This window comes from Haliaeetus albicilla, chromosome 4 (genome assembly GCF_947461875.1).
Source record: "Haliaeetus albicilla chromosome 4, bHalAlb1.1, whole genome shotgun sequence".
Classification (NCBI taxonomy): Eukaryota; Metazoa; Chordata; class Aves; order Accipitriformes; family Accipitridae; genus Haliaeetus; species Haliaeetus albicilla.
The window spans coordinates 35,428,006-35,447,590 of record NC_091486.1 but is presented as its reverse complement, the minus strand read 5'-3'; the positions used below and the strand labels follow the sequence as shown (position 1 = coordinate 35,447,590).

The window sequence follows — 19,585 nt, the reverse complement described above, 5'->3', positions numbered from 1 at the left end:
TTGTATCTCAAAGAAATGTGTGGGTGGGAAAGCATAACCATACACACTTATTTCCCGTTTTCACCTTCAAGTATGACAAACAACATTTTGCCTTGATTTGTTTTCTACCTTTGTTTATGCATCCAGGCAGAAAGTCTAATGAAGACAGTACTAGAATACAAAGAAAGAGCGGTCCTTATGTTACCCTGATATAGGTAAAGTGCTTGGGAGTTTTTTGAAAGCCTTTATTTAAACAGGCAGTATTCTTACTAAAAAAATCTTTTTCTATTGGAAAGATGGCTCTGTTTTATGTAGGTTTTTAAGTCACAGGAAGTACCTGTGACACTATCTATTTAGACTGCTCTTGTTGGACTTTTATTTTTAGATTTCCCCTTCCCCCTCTCAAAATACATGAGAGAACTTAAAGGCAACCTCATTGTTTTAGACAACTCCTATGATGTGTGGGAAGTCCTGATACAATGCACGACTTCCAAAAGATCATACTTTTTTTTTTTTTTTTATGGCACGTGCAACCAAATTGCAATAGGCAAAGCTGTAAAAGCACAGTGAATGACCTGTGAAGACAGAGATCTTTTTTTCCATCCCCCAGTTTGCCCCCAAATTCCACTGCTGAGTCCCTACCAGCAGACACTAAAACCAGTCCAGGAACAGTCTACAGAAACAGCAGATTTCTAAGCAGGTAGGTTGAGATACAGCTACAGAAAATATATATGTCTGTAGATCTCATCATAAGACAGTAGAGCTGTGCTGCCAGGGAGATGAATAATGTAGCGAAGCTTCTTATTTAAATGAGATTTATTTCAGAATAAATAAAAGTACAGTATTCCATATGAAAAAGGGTAAAACAGGAGAGGAGAGAGGACTGATCCCCCCCATCTTCTGGACACAAAGACCTGAGTATTATTAACTAATCTCTCGGGCAGATGTTTGACTGCAACTGGGCCTTTAATACTCCAGAATGGACAAAGCCCACAAGAGGTTGTTTAGTTTGTTTGCTTTTATTTTTACTTCTGTTTGTAAGTTTAACTGTTATTCGTTCTACAAAACCAAACTGAAACATTTATAAACTGAGTTGTGTTCTTTAAATAATAACTAGGAACTAAAAAATATTTTACTTCTAAGTAACCTTTTTCTGGTCTTGTATCAATAATTTTTAAAAATCTTTATTAGCGGATGTGCAGTTGCCAGCCTGCGATAGCTAACAGCAGACAGCTAGCTGCTTTTAGCATACAGATTTCTGTGTGGGGTTTCCCATTTGTATGCCAAAATTTTCTGTAAACAGCTTTAATGGTTGAACTGGAAAACTCACTGGGGGCAAGATGCTAATATGAAAGATCAGTCTGAATTGTATTAGACAGCAGGACACACTGGTTCAAAACACACCTCCTACTATAATTTGTTGCTTTGTTGATCTGGCAGGTTACACGTGTGCTAAATACATATAAATAACATTTTGAAATGGGTCTTCTGTGGTGTATTAGAAACTTTCTCTACTTTGTTCCATTCTCACCCTGTTGTAAGCTTTAACAGGAAACTGCAACTTAAACATCAATGGCTATGTTTCCATTCTTTGCAACTGTTTCTCAGCACAGTGCTTATTAGAATTGTTTGTTAAGTACCAACTGGAATGTCCTATTTCAGAGCTAATGCTCTTTTGTCCATTTTCTTTGATGTACTGAAATAAATAATCTTAGGATCCCTAATGCATGTATGATTCTGGTACAGTGACTTGCGTAAACAGTCACCTAAACTAAAAAACCTTTATATGTTCATTTTAGTTCTAACTGGAGAAGCACAAAGATGTTCAGTTCTCATTACAGATGGAAACAAGCTGGGCAGTATAACCGAGAACTTGAAACAGAATCAGGAACGCACTACTGTTACTGTTTTAAGTAGCATCGTGCAAAGTAAGATGCTATTTGTACTACTTAGAAACAGGGTGAATTTTATATGGCAAGAAGTGCCATAATATTAATATATATTTTGATTAAGACGGCAGAAGATACTTTCAGATGCTATTCCAGATCTTTCCATAAAAAAGGAGGGCTATGTAGGAGAAAGAAATATAACTAAAATATTATTTCTGAACTCCATGTATAACTACAGTGCTTCCAAAAGCTCATTTTGATATAACTGGTTGGTGTGAATCAGCAAATCTGGTGATTCTGCCTGACCTCTCCCTTTGTAAGCATACCCCAAGGTGTTAATGGTGTGCACGCAGACTTGCTCATTCAGGCAGAATACCCATTGCCCTCCCTCACCTCATCTTAGGCTCTAGCAGGCCTGGCGAGCAGATAAAGTTCACTAGTACCTGAGAATCTGCTGTGAGTATTAAATGAATATCATGAATATATATCATTTACAGCAAATTGTTCCCCAGAGCACACAGTATGCTCATTAACTCAGGTTTCAATGGTAAATGAGCAGAGCTGCCCTTCTTATTCCTGAAATCTGTTATTTTACTTTTATAAAGGAAGATTTATGTAATCAGATTTTCCCCCGAATACCATAAACAGTGATGTGACACAGATGCATGTTGCCATTAATGAGAAGGGATTGCTTTCAAAAGTTATCTTGAGGCTGGAGCATAAATGAGAGTGTCAGTTATGAGTAGGACAATTCTGGGAATTTCTGCTTTTTCCTGATGTAGCTGTCATGCACCCAGTGGCTCTTCAGTTCCTGGGAGCTCACCTGAGCCCATGCACGGGCCAGGCTGCCTCCCACGGAGCTACATCTTCTCTAGTGGGTACCTGCTGAGTGCTCCAGGTATTTCCAGCTTGGAGTGGGGGGGAAGAGCATCCCCGAGATGAACAGCACTGGAGACCCACAGGCAACTGCCCACCAGCACCATCCCTAAATGGAGCAGTGGGACACTGGGGTGTAGTGGCCATCTCTGATTCCCAGGCTGCTCTGAGCCTCCCCTGCCTCGGCTCCCCTGGTGCACTGCAGCTCGGCTGCCCTCCCCTAACCAAAGGCTTTGGCATGTGAGTCGGGAGCACGGACAGTGCCTGTCTTACGTAAGTGTCTATTTATTTCACCAGTCATCTTTGTGTACTAAATCTACCCAGGTATTGCACAGGAGCTTACATCAGGGACGGGTATGCTGTCATTTAAAAACTTTCCTTCTGAAAACTAAGATGTAATTGTTCATGGGCTAAGGTCGTGTCGACTGCTGCATCTGCAATTTGGTTCCTAGAAGTGCTAGGCAGCTCTTCTGAGCTTAACATCTGCCCTTTATGTTTTGTTGTCATGGCAACAGAACAAAACATCTCCTTGTGACTAATCTGCTTTGCTTTTCTCCATCTAGGTTTTAAGCAGGAGAAAGAACCATAGACATAGTTTTCCCCCCTCCTTCCCCCATTGCCACCAAACATTTTCTCTCCTCACCCCCTTCCAGAACCACTGCTGCGAGAAGGAGGAGTTCTGCAGGAAGATAGAGAATTTAACTTTAGCAAGTGACTGTGCTGTACTGTCTCCCACCGAAGAGCACAGCAACAAAAGGCTGCTCTGCTATAAAAATGAATCCAATTTACTGACTGGAGAAGTAATAATAATGTAAGAAGTAAATATGAAGGATTTTAACTTAAAGTGCTGACCCTGATTTTAATATAATATGTGCATTTATACCAGATTAATGTCAAGAAGCGACGTTTCAATGAAAGCAAGAAATAGAGAAGCAAATTACTGAGAGCTAGCAGTAACCTCAGCTGCTTAGCTAAGTTTCTCAGCACTTTTTCAAGTGCTTATAACTTTGTCAAATCGGATTTTTCCTGGTCAATGTTTCTTTTTGCCTCAAGATAATTTTGGACATGTCAGCAGTCTGAGCAGAAATGCCACGTTCCATGGTTATTTCTTTAACGGTGAGAGAATCAGGATGGTCCCTGTGGCCTAAAAGCAAGGGTGCCAGGCAGACCCAACTTCCTGCTAAGAATTCTGCTCTTTCCCTTTCACAACACCTAAGATTGCGCAAACCTTTGTATTGCGAGTATGAGACAGGCAAGTTCTCTCTTCTTCCACTACTTCCATCATTATTTTCACGGGGCAACTAAGATGTTTACGTAAAGATGTTTCAGGTGAAACTCAAAATAGAACATTTTCTCCATTTTATAACAAAAATGAATCCTAGGAAGATCTTTCAGGTGGGGTGTGCTCAGCTGTGGTGCTGGTAACTTGCAGGCATAATTCTCTCCAGATTCAGTAACAGCACCAGCAATCTTGATCCTAACGAATCCTTTGCTGTCTAGCAAACAGCTGCACAAGCCATTTGTAAAGTGTGCGTTGCTTCCTCTTCTAAGGCTGGTCTTCATTAACGATCTAGCTGTATTTCTAATTAAACACTAGTCCCTCACTTTGCTTTTTGTCAAGAACTACAGATTGCTTTTGAATGGCTTTTGTGTGTTCTCTAATTTTAATTGTTTTATTATTGCTATTGTCATAGTATTTAGTAACCTATACCATAACTCGGCATACTACTCTGCCTACTTAGTGATAAATGCTGGTTTCCAGCATTACCAAGTTTGACTAGTATTACTTAGTATTGTAACACAATTTGGCTCGAAATAATGAACAAACATTGCACTCTGATCATGTATCGAGGTTGAACAGCTTTGTGTGTGTACACGCTGTACATGTGTCTGTACGTCTGTGAGTGTGGTACAGAGGGGAAGGAAGAGGAGTGAACTGTGAAATTTCAAAGAAGTGCTTGCGCTAGAGAGCAAAGCAGAGATAAAGGTGGGCTCATGGTAACTAACCTTCAGAGAAAATCAAACCAACACTGTTCACAGAGTCACCAGAAATAAAAAGATGTTTACAAATGCAGCTTCTTCTATTTTGGAACCCAGTCTTTCCCCCATCAAAGTTGGTGAAAAATCTCTCTAGTTTTACAGCGTACCCTTCCAGTCTTCCTTTCTCAAGGTGGTATGTTGGGACTAAAGGGACCATGGCACTGTACCGTGTACCTCAGTCACCTTTTTCTGGTGTTGTCTCATGAAACTGTCATGAACTAGCTCAAATTGCAAGAGTTGGGTATCTGCCAGTGCATCCAGCAGGTGGGTGGGGAGCCAAATGCCCAGTTACAAACTTCTCATATATTCAGCAATAAAATACAATCAGTGATACGTTAAAAAAATTAGACCCATCATTACATAATTTGCATAGTCAAATTTAAGGACATTACAGCAGATACTGTCCATACTATGTGTCATATACAGTTTATAGTCCATTAATAATACTTGACAGTTAATAACAAGGATAGGATTTCAGCTGATTACAGCTACTATAGCATTTTTTTCCTGAGGTACTTACCTAACCAATAAAGAAATAATTTTAACAGCTGAAGCTCAGGAGACTGCCTGTGCAGCTCTATAGAACATGCAGCCCATGCTTTGGCTGAAAATGCATTTATCATCTATGTTTTAAAAATTAGAAGTTGTAACACAATATTTTACACAAAAATCCAAAATACCTGCGTCACAGACTTCTTAAGACATAGTTTAAGTTATTTGCCTTATCCAAAACAACAATAAACTCATTGCAAGAGTCTGGGCCTACTCCAGCCTATAGAAATTATTTTGAAAATCAGAATGGACTGTGGGTGATAGTGCTAACAGTCATGAGAAATCAGGAAAAGCTCTAATAGTGAAAGAGCCATTCAGTATCTGGTGGTTCGCGTGTGTATTTTGAAACTGAACGAGTAGCTTGTTATCTAAATGCAGGTTATCTGCTGTCTTGATATAATGGAGAAAGGGCAACATTATTAGTGATGGAGAGAGCTGTTGTATTTTTTTGCTCAGCTGGAAACATTTTACTGCAACGCTCGAGACTGAGATCCTTTTTACTAAGTGGTATAATTCCAGCGTCACACATGTCCTCTCAAGAAGTTCATAATGCTTTAGACTGCAAACCTACAGACCTTTGCAACCCAGGAGAGCAGAGAGACCTTGCTGCTTGGGAAAGCTTGCTAAGTCACAGCCTTACAGTGCTACAGGGTGATAAACAAGTTGGTGCATGTTGTGTGGCATTTCTTTTGGGAGCCAGCAATCAAGTGAAATGATGGGTTAGGCTACTCCACATGGACCTTTACTGTCACTTTATCTAGAGAAGGAAAAGACCAGCTCTGGTGCTGGCTCTGCTGCTGCTGTAAGTACTATATGGTGACTGTAACCTAGCTGTACAGTTGTAATGGGGATGCCTGAGTGTTTTGCCTTGTTCTGGAATTGTGACTCAGATCCTTGCCACCTGAGAAACCACTTAATCAGAAATCACTTAAAACTCCCCTTCTCTTGCTTTTCTGCAATAAGCCTCCTTTGCTTTGTGCTCTTTGGGAAGCACATCATAATATAATTTCCAAACATGCCAGGACTTAGAGAAAATGGTTTTCATTCTGGCCATTTTCACACTGGCTATTACATAAACTCCTGCGTGTGTGCCCAAGGCCTGATTACTTGTCTCGGTATGCCAAGTTTCACAGAGCATGCAGAGCTGCCACTTCAAGTTTTGGTAAAAATTTTAGCATAAAATAAACAGTATGAAGAAAAGAAGGAACCGTGAGAGACTTTAATTTTGTAGAGCCTGTATGTAAATATATACCAGTCCTTCTGCATGTGCACATTGTGATGGTATAATCATAAATGCACAGTCTTTTAAGCCAGGAACACACGAAGGAACTGCTTGCTTCAGTGCCCTGAAATGCTCTTTCCACGTGTACGCTACTGTGGGAGAATGCCTTTACTAAGGTGATGCAGCTCTGTCTCAGCCCTATGGTGGTAAAGCGTGCCAAGACCATGACAGAAATAACCAGATTAACCTTTCTGCAGTTAACTCCAAAAGCAGTGAAGTAAATCTGGGGTTTGAGCAGTACTGAAATTATAGATAGTGCTACTACACAACCCAGAAAAGAAACAAAAAGCAACTTTAGTTTTAAGTTAAGTTACATGAGACTGCTTGCGTAACACCGGAAGAAAAAGTAGTAGCAATGGAAATACTGTCACATTTTTAAGAGGCCACCATTAGGATAAAGAATAGAAAGACACACAGCCATAAAGAGAACAAAATTGGCAAGGTCATGCTAAGATTTTCCAGACCAGTGTGTGTGTATATATATATATCTCTCAAATAAAGAAAATGTTTTGCAAGCAATATAATTGTCATTTAAGTACTTATGGAAAACACCATCAAAGAGGAGAAAAACCCCCAAACTTTCATTAAACTCAGACGCATATCTGTTCTATGCAGCAGACACATAAATGTCAGGAAGTAGGTGACTAATGAAGTGGAACTCTGAGAATCCTTGCCTTAGATAAACAATTATTAGAGAAACATTCAGCCAATCGAAATAAATACCATTTTGCAGAAGCCTAACGGAAAATCCTTTAAGCCATTCATAACAAATAATCCCAGCTAAGCGTAAAATAGCAAACATGCTAATGATTTAAAGAGGTTCCTTTTTTGGGGTGCTGCTTTAAGCCCCAAATATGCATTTTCATTCCATAGGTAGATATCTGTATGTGTCTAAAAGGTGGTAATTACATTTGTAATAAACATGAGCATCCATAAGCGCTATACAGTCTTATTTTTAAGAGCTCAGTGAAACACAGATACACACAGAGCTAAGAAGTCACAGCACTTGTATCTGAGCAGCATGCATGAAAATTTGAATTATTGTTCCACAAAGTAACAGACAGTGGGATTATTATTTTGAATTATCTTATTGAAGGCTTGGTCTTCCCATAGCTACTTGCAGTCTACAGCAATCAGGACAGCTCTGAGCTGTGCACAGGAGCAAACTGTGTTCAAAAGAGGTTGGGCACTACCTTTAGAAACCAGTAAGGGTATGCAATTTGTCATCTGAAGTAACGACCAACCTGCAGCAGCTTCCTGATTCTTTTCAGGTTGTGTATCAAGAGAAGATTCTTCTCCTGTGAAACCCGGTCCAGCTGTTCATCCACTTGTATTAGCAAATTCTGTAAAAGGATCGTTGCCATTGCTTCATTGTTGGATGCAGCCTCCCTGAAGAATCAATGAATGGGAACCATGTGTGTTTAAAATGTCGTAAGAAGTATCAATCTATCTCTACAGAAAATTATAATCTATTCAGAAATCTAGGCAGCAAAAAAAGGCTTTAAATATATGGTGACTTGCATATAGTTAGAGAGTTATAGTTGTGAATAATTGATTTTATGATCCTTTTATTCATATTCATGTAGATATGCAGCTATAAAGACAGGGTGAGGATGTTCTTAGCACAGGCTATGGAGTCGGCCAGAGGGGAGAGAACCGGAGTTTTCTAGTCTTTGGTCCAGTGAATATTTAAATAGTTTTAGCCCACTTCTCAGAGGAAATGAGACCTCTCATATGCATACCGTCCCTCTCACTCTGTCAGTCAGAGAGATACAATCTCTGAATTTGCTGCCCAGTTTCAGACAAAGTTGACACTGGGCTCGGAGTCTAAAAGATAGTATGTTCTTACAAATTTAACAGAAAACTGGCAGGTTGGTAGAGGAGAGGAATCCAAATTAGTGCCTCCACTGAGGCAAATGGCAGTAATAACTTGCTCCAGGAGGTAACAGCCAGATGGCCAGTCAGCAGATATATATCTTCACACCAGGCACCAGATGAGCCTTTGCCCGGCCAAACTATTTGGGGATACGGGAAGACTCTGAAGCTACTGGTGAAGGGTATGTAGGGGACAAAGGACACAAACACTCACAGAACCAGGCTTTACTGGTTCTGCTGTTTATAGAACAGCTTGATACACAAAGGGCAATAACATTAGCGAGCAAAATAGAGGAAGACAGACTTTGGACTGCATGGCATCCTTGTCCTTGGGATATCGTCTCTCCTTGCCCCCAAATGGCAGATGCCTGTTTCAGATATGCCTGCTAAATCTGGCAAAAAGGAGATTTTAATGTTTCCCGTGTTCCTACAGCCCCGTAAGCACAGAGCTATAAACTGTAAGGAAAGATTATATTCTTTAGCAGATTTTTTTTTTTTGCAGTAGTCCTCCAATAGCCTTGTGGATTTAGCTTGAAAAACTGAGATGTCTCCTTCTGGTACGACTAATATAAACATTTAGTTCTGAATTTTCTGAAGATAACCATCCAGTGAATTTGATCCAATTTTATGCATAAATTCACCTTCTAGAGAACAGTTCCTGAAAGTAGCTGGCTTGTTCCCCCAAATTATATATCCTGCTTTAAGTGCAGTTTTGGACAAGTGAATAATTTTATGCTGCAAGAGATAAATGTATAACATTTCCATTGAAAACTAACTTGCATTATTTTTTTCTATGAAAAGCCTGTAATACCATTAATTTGCTAGACCATTTTTATTGGATCTTGTTTAAGAGCAAGTTCAAATGAAACCTCATGTTCAAGCACTCCTTAAATTTAAACTCTGACAGTTCAACAGGCTAAATCCATAACTAGTGGAATACTATTCTTGAAGTACAGGTGCCTGCCCAGCTCCCAAATGAGCACTATAAAATCTGCCAGATAATGAAAGAATTGTTCATGACTGAAATCATATGAGAGGAAGTAAATTTAATCCTACCAATCTTGGCTTTCTATCCATTGTGCTAGCAGATGCCGGATTTCCATGGGGAAGTTATCATCATAGAACTGGTCTACCTGCTCCAAAAACTTTATTTCCAGTTGTTGAACTTGACTCCATTGGGACATACTGCAAAAGATTAAACATGTTTGTCACTGAAAGTTGAATACGAATTAATAACCCAAAGTGCATAAATCACTTATTTTCACTGTAGTTCTTATCATATACTTCAATGTTCCTGTTTATTCTGTCTTTCAAAACAAGTGGTACTTGACTAAAGTTAGTCAGTTAAAGGGAAGAGGGAGAAAAGAAAGCAAGACCATTAAAAGAAGTTCCAGCTCTTACACTTGAATGGGCACCTCTGCCAATTTCCTTCCTTAATGCAAATATTTTGGGGTACTGTATGATGCTTTTAAAGCAGGGAGATCTACACAGCATCTCTCATCAAGAGAAGTAGGTTAGGATTGTACTCTTCAAATCCAGGTATAACTATTCTTATGAAAGAAGAGTAGAAAGCAATGAATTTGCTCTCTCCTTAGTGAACTCATACCACTCAAATTTTTCCTAAGGCCATAATGGTTGTATGTTATTGTGCTGTTCCTAGAGCCCCACATCTTCTGTTTGGAGAGTTCTGTTTGTTTTATGAACAACATTTATAAGACAAGCAAGAGTAGCATCGCTCATTGCCAGGCTCTGAAATTCTTACTGAAAAAACTATCCCAAGTACGTTTTGGCTGTTTACTGAGATACTGGAGTTAGAAGCTTGGTTGTTCCAGATTTTAGGTGGGCTAAATTAATGCCGGCTGCTCTCCATGGATTAAAGAGATTGTTTTGGGTGAGCAGGCTCTCCACGTAGACCCCTCACCCTGAGTGACTCTCTCCCCACTTAGGAGAACACTACCTTTCTGATACTTGCACTCTAGGGTTGTACCACATCATCATTAATCCCGCTGGTGAAGACACCATTTTCATTGTCATTTTTTTCAGTGCGGGGAAAGACTAAGATAAAACGTTGCCTGAGGGCAGGCTATGCCAGGCTGTAATTCTAGACGTGGCATGCGGATAAAAAGTCAGTGGTAGGGTTGAGAGCAGGCAGTCGTGGCTGAGCAGAGAAGAGGGATGCCCTAGGGCCTGGGCCCTGGGATCTCCGTCCTCGAGTGGGCTCTGCCCACACCCTGATCCCATACCAGAGGTTGTCTTCCCTTTCGTTAGGATGTTTGTTCGTGTTAACAAAATACACAAAATCCAGTCATGGACTAAAGATTGCACTGCAGTAGGTCAACATATGACATCTGTTTGAACATTTTTGATAGAAATTTTTCCTGAAAAAAAAAGATATTTTATCAAAATTGACGCTTTTATAGAAAGTTGACCTTTTTATAAACAGCTTTTCTATTTCCTATTCTGAATCACAGTTTCAGAATGTCAACAGTCTGAAGTAGAGACTACATCGTGTTTTTAATGATGTGGTCTTTCATTTTGCATTTTCTTAAGTCAGAGGGGAAAAAAGAAAAAAAAAGATTAAGTATCTCAAGGTGTAATGGAGTCCTGAGTACTTACTCATGCAAAAGTAAAAGTGACAGCTTTTAGTTTCTCCTTGACAAAGGCTGGATGGGATGATTGTGTGTGTGGTACGAAGGATGCTGTATGTAACGTCAGTGGAAATGTGCCCAGTGACATTTCCCGCCTCTTTATTACTTCCATTCAGGGAGGCAAAAATATTGCCTGAACGTTTACTTTGTTTCTTTAAATTGTGGGGGAAGGAGTAACGCATAGGAGCGTTTCACTGTCTTTGTTGCCATACTGATAGTTACACAGAATCACAGGCCTTATTTCTTGAGATACGCACACGGAACCAAACCACAACGCATTAATAACTCGTGCTCAGAAAAAAAATTAGGATTTGTAAGCTTTCAGTGGGACTTTTCATTGCAATTTCTGGTGAATTTTGGTGATTATGATGTCCTAAAAAGAGTAGTAAGAAAACTTAATGTTATAATCTCCAGGGCGGGGTGGAGCGCCAAGATTTTGCGGCCCCCTTAGGCCCTCTCCGCAGCGCCCAGGGACGCTGACACGCGCGAACGCTTGCAGGGCACAGGGGTGCAGCTTGTAAATGTTTCTTTTGGAACGTGCTCGGTACAGTGCCTCCTGGCATCCTTTTTCCCTCTGCGCAGGAGCGCTCGAAGAGCTCCGAGAGCTGTAGCTCGCTCCGGCCGGCCCCGACGGCAGCCGGCAGAGGCGGCGGGCGGCCCGGCCCGGCCCGGCCCGGCCCGGCCCGCGTCGGGACGCAGTCAGCGGCGCTAGCGCTATCGCAGCCGCTTGACCTTCCCCTTCTTCGGCGGCGAAGCGCTCGCTTGCAGGCTGCCGGTTTGCCCTGTGAGCCTCCGTCTAGCGGCACCGTCGGCACCGAACGCTGCGTGAATTTTCTGCCGTCGCCCCCCGCAGAGAAGCGCTTCAGCCCTTCCCAGCGGCCGGGCCCACCCGCTCCACCCCGCCGGCGGGGGCACGGCCCCGGCCCCGGCCCTTCTCCCCCGGGGAGCCCCACTTGCCTGCGCCAGCGGGTCCCGCCCGAGCCCTTCTGCCGGCGGCGGCGGCTCCCTCCTGCCCGGCGCCTTCCCGCCGCGCCGCCGCCGCCCGCTTTATGCCGCGCCCGCCCCCGGCCCCGCCGGCAGCGGCCTTCCTGTGCGTCAGCCGGGCCCGCGGCCTGCGGGCGCGGCGCCGGGCGCCGCCTTCGGGCCCAGCGCTCCAGAGCCCCCAGAGAAAGACCCCCCGACCCCCGCCCGGGTCTCGGTACGGGCGCGTTTCAGGAGGCGGGAAGCGTGCGGGGCAGGGACCGGAGAGGGAGAAGGCGCGGCGAGTACCCAGGAGAAGCTCAGAGCGGGAAGGAGGTTTTTTGTCCTCAGGGGACTTAAAAAACGTTATCGTCTCTCCGACTCGCCTCGCCCCTGGGGAGCCAGGCGGCTGGCGCTGGGCTGAGCGGCAGGGAGCCACCGGCCTCGCCGTGCGCAGCCCGGCCGACCACCGCAGCCCCCGCCCGCTTCTGCCGTCGCCAGCCCCGGCTGGCGGGCGCAGGGCAGCGCTCCGGGGTCGGCGGCAGAACGCGGGAACGGCGGGCGCCGGGGGCTCCCGCAGCCTTCTCCTCCCGGGTCGTACCTGGGATGCAGGAGCTTCGCCCCGAACTAAAAGATTCGTTCCCTGCCCTACGGACGTAATGGTCCCACGTCGTATCCGTAAATAATGCTCTTACAGCAAGGGTTATGGCAACACAGGCGTGCTCCAGGTGTCTCTTCCCTAAAGAAGTGTATTATTGGAAGGAGGATTTCTGTAATGGCAGGCGCAACGCCGCTAAAAACAAAGTGAGTAGAAAATGTGAAATCATGACCGTTTCAAAGCCACCTTGCCTCGGCACAGAGCGTGAGTGCTAGGATCGTGGCTCTGGCGTGATGCAGAGCAGCTGCAGTCTGCCCTAAAGAGGATCCTTTTGACTGACTGTTGTTTTATTTGTCGTATTTTGTCTTACCAGAAGCCCCAGTCATGAGCGAGGCTTTTCTGTGCCAGGCTGTGCAAACCTGGAGTAAGAGGCATGCTCACAGAACCCGACAGGGAGCCAACCGAGTGGTATTACGCTCTCTGTGCACTGGGAGGAACATGAAACCTTGTTCAAGTGAAAACGCCAGGTGCTGGAGATGCAGTTAAGAGGAAGGTGCGTGTCCCCATTGATGTGTAATTACATTTTTCCAGACGGAGCAGAGGGAGAATTGAAAGTGAGGTAAGAAGCTTTGATACGTAGGCAACTTCTAGAAGATTGTATACAGGTGTCAGCAGCTGACCCGTGTCTGAATATTGGCTGGGTAGACACCACATTCACTGGACATGTGCTTGAAATGAGATTTGGTGTTATCTTTAATAGCACTTAGCAATTTTTCACATGCATTTGTATACAGAGGACCAGGATCATAACAGAAGTCTGCAAAATCCTAATTTATAGAATTGTGTGGTCCAGTGCATATTTCAATAGACTCTCTATTTATTTCTGTTATTCTTTTATGTTGTATCATTGCATATTTGCTTATTGCCTTTTTCAAGTGAGATGCGAATATAATGTACTAGAGGATTTTCTTCAGCCTCTTATTTTTTTGCTCAATGACCAGAGTGCAAAATCATGTTAGCTTTACAGCCCAGAAATGAAGGCTAGGCGTACAAGGCCAGAGGAATCCTTCTTTTGCTGTTCATGACCAGACACACACTAAATTGCATTTCGACTTCTCTAAGCGGCTGTTCTTGGTTCTGATTTAACTCAGCTGCCACTGGCTCAAAAGAGCTGACACTAGAGCAGAATGACAATATTTTCACTGCCTTTTGTTGGGATCTGGGGACCAGACTGAATGTCAGACTTGCTCTTTGTCCACAGAGGTCAGTCCCCAAATACAGCCAGAGTTTGGCAAGTCTCTGCTCAGACCTGCCATCTGTTCTTTAGATTTCAGCAAGCATCGGAAGCTATACAGCTGCACTTTACTTACGGTTCTGTTTTTGCTGATGGATATCCTGGCACTCCATTCAGAACACATACACTCACACACATTTTGTAATCTTTCCATAGGACTGCATACTGTCATATTGTGTATGTGGTAAGTAGTCTTAGGGATCAACCCTAAGTCAGTTTTCTCAAGTTTTGTTCTCTACCATTTGGCAAATCTTCATCATTTTCGAAGGTGGCTGATGTTCACGTGGTTTGCTGTGTACTGGTAAGCTTGTGTAGGTACCACACTGGGACATTGAGTGATTTGAGGACCATCCAGGAAATAACATTGATTAGTAATTTGATTTTGTGCTGTCAGTAGGGGGAACTATTGCACTGTACTTTTTTCTGCAGACTTTAAATAAATATTGGTAACTATTTATTTTTCTTTTTAGATTAAGTACTCATTCTCTGAGCATCCTTACGTAACTGCTATCTGTAATGATAAGAAGACAGGTAGTTCATACCATCCCAATAAAATAAGACAGTAACAGGTTTCCAATCCCCTTTTTGCTTGCTGTTTCTCTGCTTAACCTAGAGAAGCAGCTATATGATGGAGTGGTTGCTATTAAGATGATACTATGCTTCCTATTATCTGATGCAAATATCTATTCAGGCTTGCTTCAAGAGGCCATGAGAAAAAAGTTCAGTTAGGTGTCAGTCCCAAAACCTAGGGTAATCAGAGGTCATTCTTCATCTGAGGTTCAGAGATCAGTTTCTGGGAAGATGGTTCCTATTCCCCTCTCCCCTCCTTCCTCTCTGCACTTTCTGGCAGCTATGGCAGTGGAGGCAGGTCAATTGCTGGGATGGAGAGCAGCTGTGGAACCAGCTGTTGGGGGTGCAGGATGCTGGATACAAGCCATGGCTGTGGAGGCAGGAGAACAGGGTGCAATCCTCACAGCAAGGGGTGCAGAAGAATGAGTGGAGTCGCTTGTGATGTTACAGTGAGTCGGGAGGAATCCTGGGGCTTCACAGAAGCTCGCTGGAGACTGGGGAAGGGAAGTGCACTTCATCTGCAGGAGGGGAGTAAAGAGGCTTGTGGTCCTAGGGTGTTAGAGTTGGATGGTCAAAGGGGTTGAGGTATGGCTGAATGTGGAAAGGCCTGAGGTGTGCGTGGGAAGATAAGACAGCCTGAGTGGGGGGCCTGTTTGAGGAGCACAGGTGGGAGAGAGGAGGGTGTGGAGCAGCAGAGCATGCTGTCAGGGTGGTGAGGGCTAAGAGGTTCCCTTCTGAGGTTGGGCAATGGCTCAGCTCTGTGCTCTTGGAAGAAGGATAAGTGGGGTGTGTTAGCACACCAGGAAGGATGCAATGGTGCTTGGAGGTGTGAGGGAAACTGCTGTGGAGCAGGACTGAGATGAGAAGAAAGAGATGGTCTAGGTCAGTTCAAGGAAGCTCGGGAGGAGAGCTACGTGGACAGGATCCCAGAGGAGATGGCTGGAGGCATGCAGTGATTACTGCTGAGCTAACACATGAGGAAGGTGTGAAGGAGGCATCCGTGTGGGCTGAAAGATGAAGCTCAGGGGCAAGGAGTTGTGGCTCACACTCAGTGGAGGAGTTCAGTGAGGCACACTGGCAAGGCAGGACAGGCTGAAACGATGCTTGCAAAGTGGGGGGCAAGGAAGTAAAGAGCCTAGGGCAGCCCATGGAGGGGAAGGAAGTTTTTCAGCTGCACTGAGTCACAGTAGCACGGTAAGGGTGCAGGTTGCAGCCCTGGAGGGTATGGATAGGTACAGGCCAGGGAAGCTTCAAGCCACTGTTGAGTTTGGCAGGTCAAGGTTAATCTTCACGGTGTAACATTTCATTCCACTTCACCAGTGTTTTAGCATCGGTCAGAGCAGGAGAATAAGAAGTGTCTGAATTATGTGGGCTATTTAAAGGGAACAAAAAGTCTCAAGTGATGGAGAAGGAATTCACGACATGATAATCTTCTCATCAAAAGTTCACAAAGTTGTTTCTAGGAACACTGAGCCAATTTATTACTTTGATCTGTCTGACCAACCTGTAATCAAGATTATCATCTCTTATGTTTGGCCTCTAGTCATTATACTTCTTGACTAACCTTTAATTAGAGTATGTGTCATCTATCTTTTACATACAGGAGACATTTAGCTTGTGCATGCTATACATGCATTATGTCTTGTATCTGAACCATTCATAGCTTTTCTTCTTACATTCAGAACATGGACTTCTGGTCTCAGTGAGACTAGTAAACACTGTAATCATGAGAAATTGTCTTGCTGACAGTGTAGTTCCTCCTAGTCAGCACAGCGTAAATCAGCAATTGTGTGTGCAGGTCACATCCCTTACTGTCCTCTATTTGGAGAAAAAGACAGGAACAGCAATGTTGTCCTGAAGTTACATGTTGTAACAAGCTGTTTATGAATACTGGAAAGAACTCTTGGCTCTATATTTGTGTGTAGCTAAAAGAACGATTGTTATGCTTAGAAAAGATGGCGGGGGGGGTGGCTGTTTGGTTGTTCTCACTTGCTGAAAAACTTACTGTTTTCCCCCTTCCAGTAATGAATGAACCGTGTGCAGATGTATAAATGCATATGAAGTGAAGATACATATCTCACCCAAATTGAAGATGATATCAACTAGAAAAAAGTAATTAACTTGCCGTGTAGAGAATAATGAGAAATCAGGAATTATAGAAAATGCAGTTTTCTCCCACTGAGTTGGGCTCAGGTCTCTGCTTTTGTGGCAGTATGGCCTTTCAATACTGCAGTCTCTAGCTTTGCTTTTTTGGCAGGTACAGGTAGAGCGACCACTCAGCAATGCAGAAGCAGGTCACAACGAGTGCCCTGTAGGTAGAGGACTTCCCTTCTGAGGCTTTTTGCTGTGGTTTGTGCTGTGCCCAGACCTCTTTGGCCCTAATGGAGGGTCCATGCCCATCCCTGCTGCTGGGGAGAGGATCTTCTGGGGAGAGGATCTTCTGCACCGGTTCATAGCAAGATCAAAGTGAGAAGTTCTTCTGTCAAGCTCGGACATCAGGAGTTCTCTTTTTTATTGTTATCTTTGAACAACAGATATGTTGCTTTGATGCATGCTTTATTTATTTTTTTAACCTCTTGATGTCACATTTGCAATTTTGCACTGAGTGGTTTAACGTGTATCCTGGGAAAGTTTGGAGGTATTGGCTCTCAAGAGGAAAGATTTGGATATTCTGGTGAGTTTTTTCTGGGAAGGAGGTACTCCACTAAGGAGAAAAAAGCCTGTGCATCTCTCTTGTAGAAGTTAAGGCCAATGCCACTTGGGGTCCTATGGTCACCATGCAAACTTACGCACTGACAAAATTAAGGTAGGAAGACATTATCTGAAAGGCCTCAATTCCACCTGAATGTCTATCTGCCATTGTTTATGGAAACGGCATGTGTGGAGAAATGGAGGAAGCATGGAAAGAAGTGAGGGCAAAGAAAGTAGTTTAAAAGATCAAGGAGAAGGAGAGGAACTGTGAGCACCTTCTATAAATTACCTTGTACTGTAAATGAAACTTCTTTTTGATAATGAATAATTGCATATGTGGAATATCATTGTAAATCTGCTTTGCCTTGTATCCCTCCTCCAGTAACTATTTTTTCAGCACTTTTCATCACTTGATATATATGATTGCTTTAACCCTTCCACTTCTTCAATGATATCGTGCAAATGTAAGTTTTACTTCTCCTGAATTACTTCAGAGTCAGGTTTCCTTTTTTGTTTGTAGTTATGTAGATTATTAGGAATGCTAGTAGTACTATTTTAATAGGCTTTTCCACTCAGGCTAGTCTGTGGGTGCTCAGGAAGCTTTTTTACTTATTTGATACAACAGCTTCCCTGTCAATTGGTAATGATCACTTTTTGTTTGCACAGAAGCTGAAGACTTTGTGATTAGTGGTTTCCAAAGTAGAGTGTGAGAAAGGAATACAAAGTCAGTGTGATGTGGAGAATGCTGTGGTTTTGTATGCATGTTCCTGTGAAGTACAGCTTGGAGGGCAAAATGGAGACCCTTGGCGATGCAGCTTGATTAGTATGTAAGTCAATGTCGGCTGGACAAGAGAAAAGAGAATTTTTTCATAGTAAGCTCACTTGGGATTTGTGCTGTCAATAGTTACTTAAGTTCTTACTGCCTTCCTTGCCTGGGATCAAGATGACTATGCATAATGGTAATTTCTGAGCATACTTAGGAATATTTTCATTTTGCAGTCTCTTAGGTCCTTAGAGGAGTCCTTGAGTTTTATTAAGCTTGCTAGCAGTTTGATGCCGAACAATGACTTCCAAATGAAAAGATCAATAATTTTAGAATTAGTAATGGATCGTGCTCTGAGAAGATAACTTGGTTAATTAATTTAATAAAGTCTTTTCACAAAGGGAGCAATTAAACCAAAGTCTGATTATCTCTGCTTGATAATACTTGAAATATTCTGTATTAAAGTTACAGGTTTTAACTCTGATGGTACCAGAAGAACCTCTTGATTTATGTTACTCTCTGAAACACCTTATCTTTTTATATTATTTGTATAACAGACTGCACACCTTCAGAAATACTGTCAGCTTTTTCCTTGGCTAGGCAATAAGATATCAGCAAATCTGAAGCAGTTGTACAGTTGACCGTAATTGTATTGTTGGATATCACAAGGAGGATGGCAATCCCATGCCTGTTATGGACTCATTGTCTTCCTCCTAGGATATACGAAAGTGGTATTTGCTTGGATCCTTCTATTCCTCTCCAGCCTCCTATAACAAATCCTAGTCAGATGAGATTTTACTTTTCCTCTGTAAACCTGCTTCTTCCTGGATCTCAGCCCCTCAGCATGCTGTAGGTAAGGGTCCTGATGATGGGAAGGTTAGCTGCAAACTGGCATGTCCCTCAGTGCAATTCCCATGGCAGCAGGGAAGGAGAAGCAGTATGGATGAGAATAGTGATCCTGTATTTATTTTGAAAATCATTATTGTTCCTAAATTTTCCATGTGGCTTTTTATAGTATGTTTCAAAATTTTCAGTATGAATCAATTTTTAGTATGATCGGTTCATACCAGAAATGAAACTGAGCTTGTTTTCACTGGGAGACAATTGGAGTGTCTGCAGGTGTAGGATGACAGGAAGAACTAAGACTGTATGTGAAAACTTAGCATTGGAAGTTGTTCTAATGGTGTGAACAAAACTCATGTTGTTCTCTTGTCTTCACAAGGAGAAAAAAGTGATTTCTAGAGCAGGCTAACATGAGGTGAAATGCCAGTAGGGAAGAAAGCAGCTTCAGGCCACAAAAGGACATAGGTAACACCAAAGTTCAATTCTTTTGTCAGCCTGTGGTTGTTCAAGCTCCCATCTTGCACTGTCCCTGAGGCTGCTCTGGTCCTGAGGCTCCTGTAGGGTGGGAATGCGTGTTCTCCTCTTTCTGCTGGAGAAACAGATTTGAGGTTCAAGGAGAGAGCTTGCTGATTCACTGTAGCCTGTTCATTCAGGCAGTCCAGCATCAGTGTCCAAGGACTTTGCGCTTCATATGAAGAAGTTATGATGTCTGGGGTGCATGCAGT

General features: G+C 42.9%; 1 protein-coding gene and 2 long non-coding RNA genes across 6 annotated transcripts in view; 2 read left to right on the top strand and 1 right to left on the bottom strand.

Annotated features, from left to right (window-relative positions):
* Positions 1-12,226, bottom strand: part of STAT4 (signal transducer and activator of transcription 4) — a 43,382-nt gene extending 31,156 nt beyond the window's left edge. For 2 of the 3 annotated variants that reach the window (XM_069781874.1, XM_069781877.1), the window contains exons 1-3: positions 12,099-12,225; positions 9,550-9,678; positions 7,863-8,007 (exon numbers count right to left, since the gene is read on the bottom strand). In XM_069781874.1, the coding sequence (XP_069637975.1) occupies positions 7,863-8,007; positions 9,550-9,677 (273 nt within the window). In that variant the 5' untranslated portion in view covers position 9,678; positions 12,099-12,225. Of the gene's footprint in view, positions 1-7,862; positions 8,008-9,549; positions 9,679-12,098 lie in introns of all 3 variants that reach the window. The other variant, XM_069781876.1, reaches the window with a different exon arrangement.
* Positions 12,227-12,342: 116 nt separating this feature from the next.
* The window catches only part of LOC138685139 (uncharacterized), a 34,787-nt gene continuing 27,544 nt past the window's right edge, over positions 12,343-19,585 (top strand). The window contains exons 1-2 of one of the 2 annotated variants that reach the window (XR_011324403.1): positions 12,343-12,905; positions 13,073-13,252. This is a non-coding gene — a long non-coding RNA (uncharacterized lncRNA). Of the gene's footprint in view, positions 12,906-13,072; positions 13,319-19,585 lie in introns of both variants that reach the window. The other variant, XR_011324401.1, reaches the window with a different exon arrangement.
* On the top strand, positions 14,238-18,651 carry LOC138685140 (uncharacterized). Its single transcript, XR_011324405.1, has 2 exons — positions 14,238-14,294; positions 16,821-18,651. It is a non-coding gene; the product is annotated as an uncharacterized lncRNA (long non-coding RNA).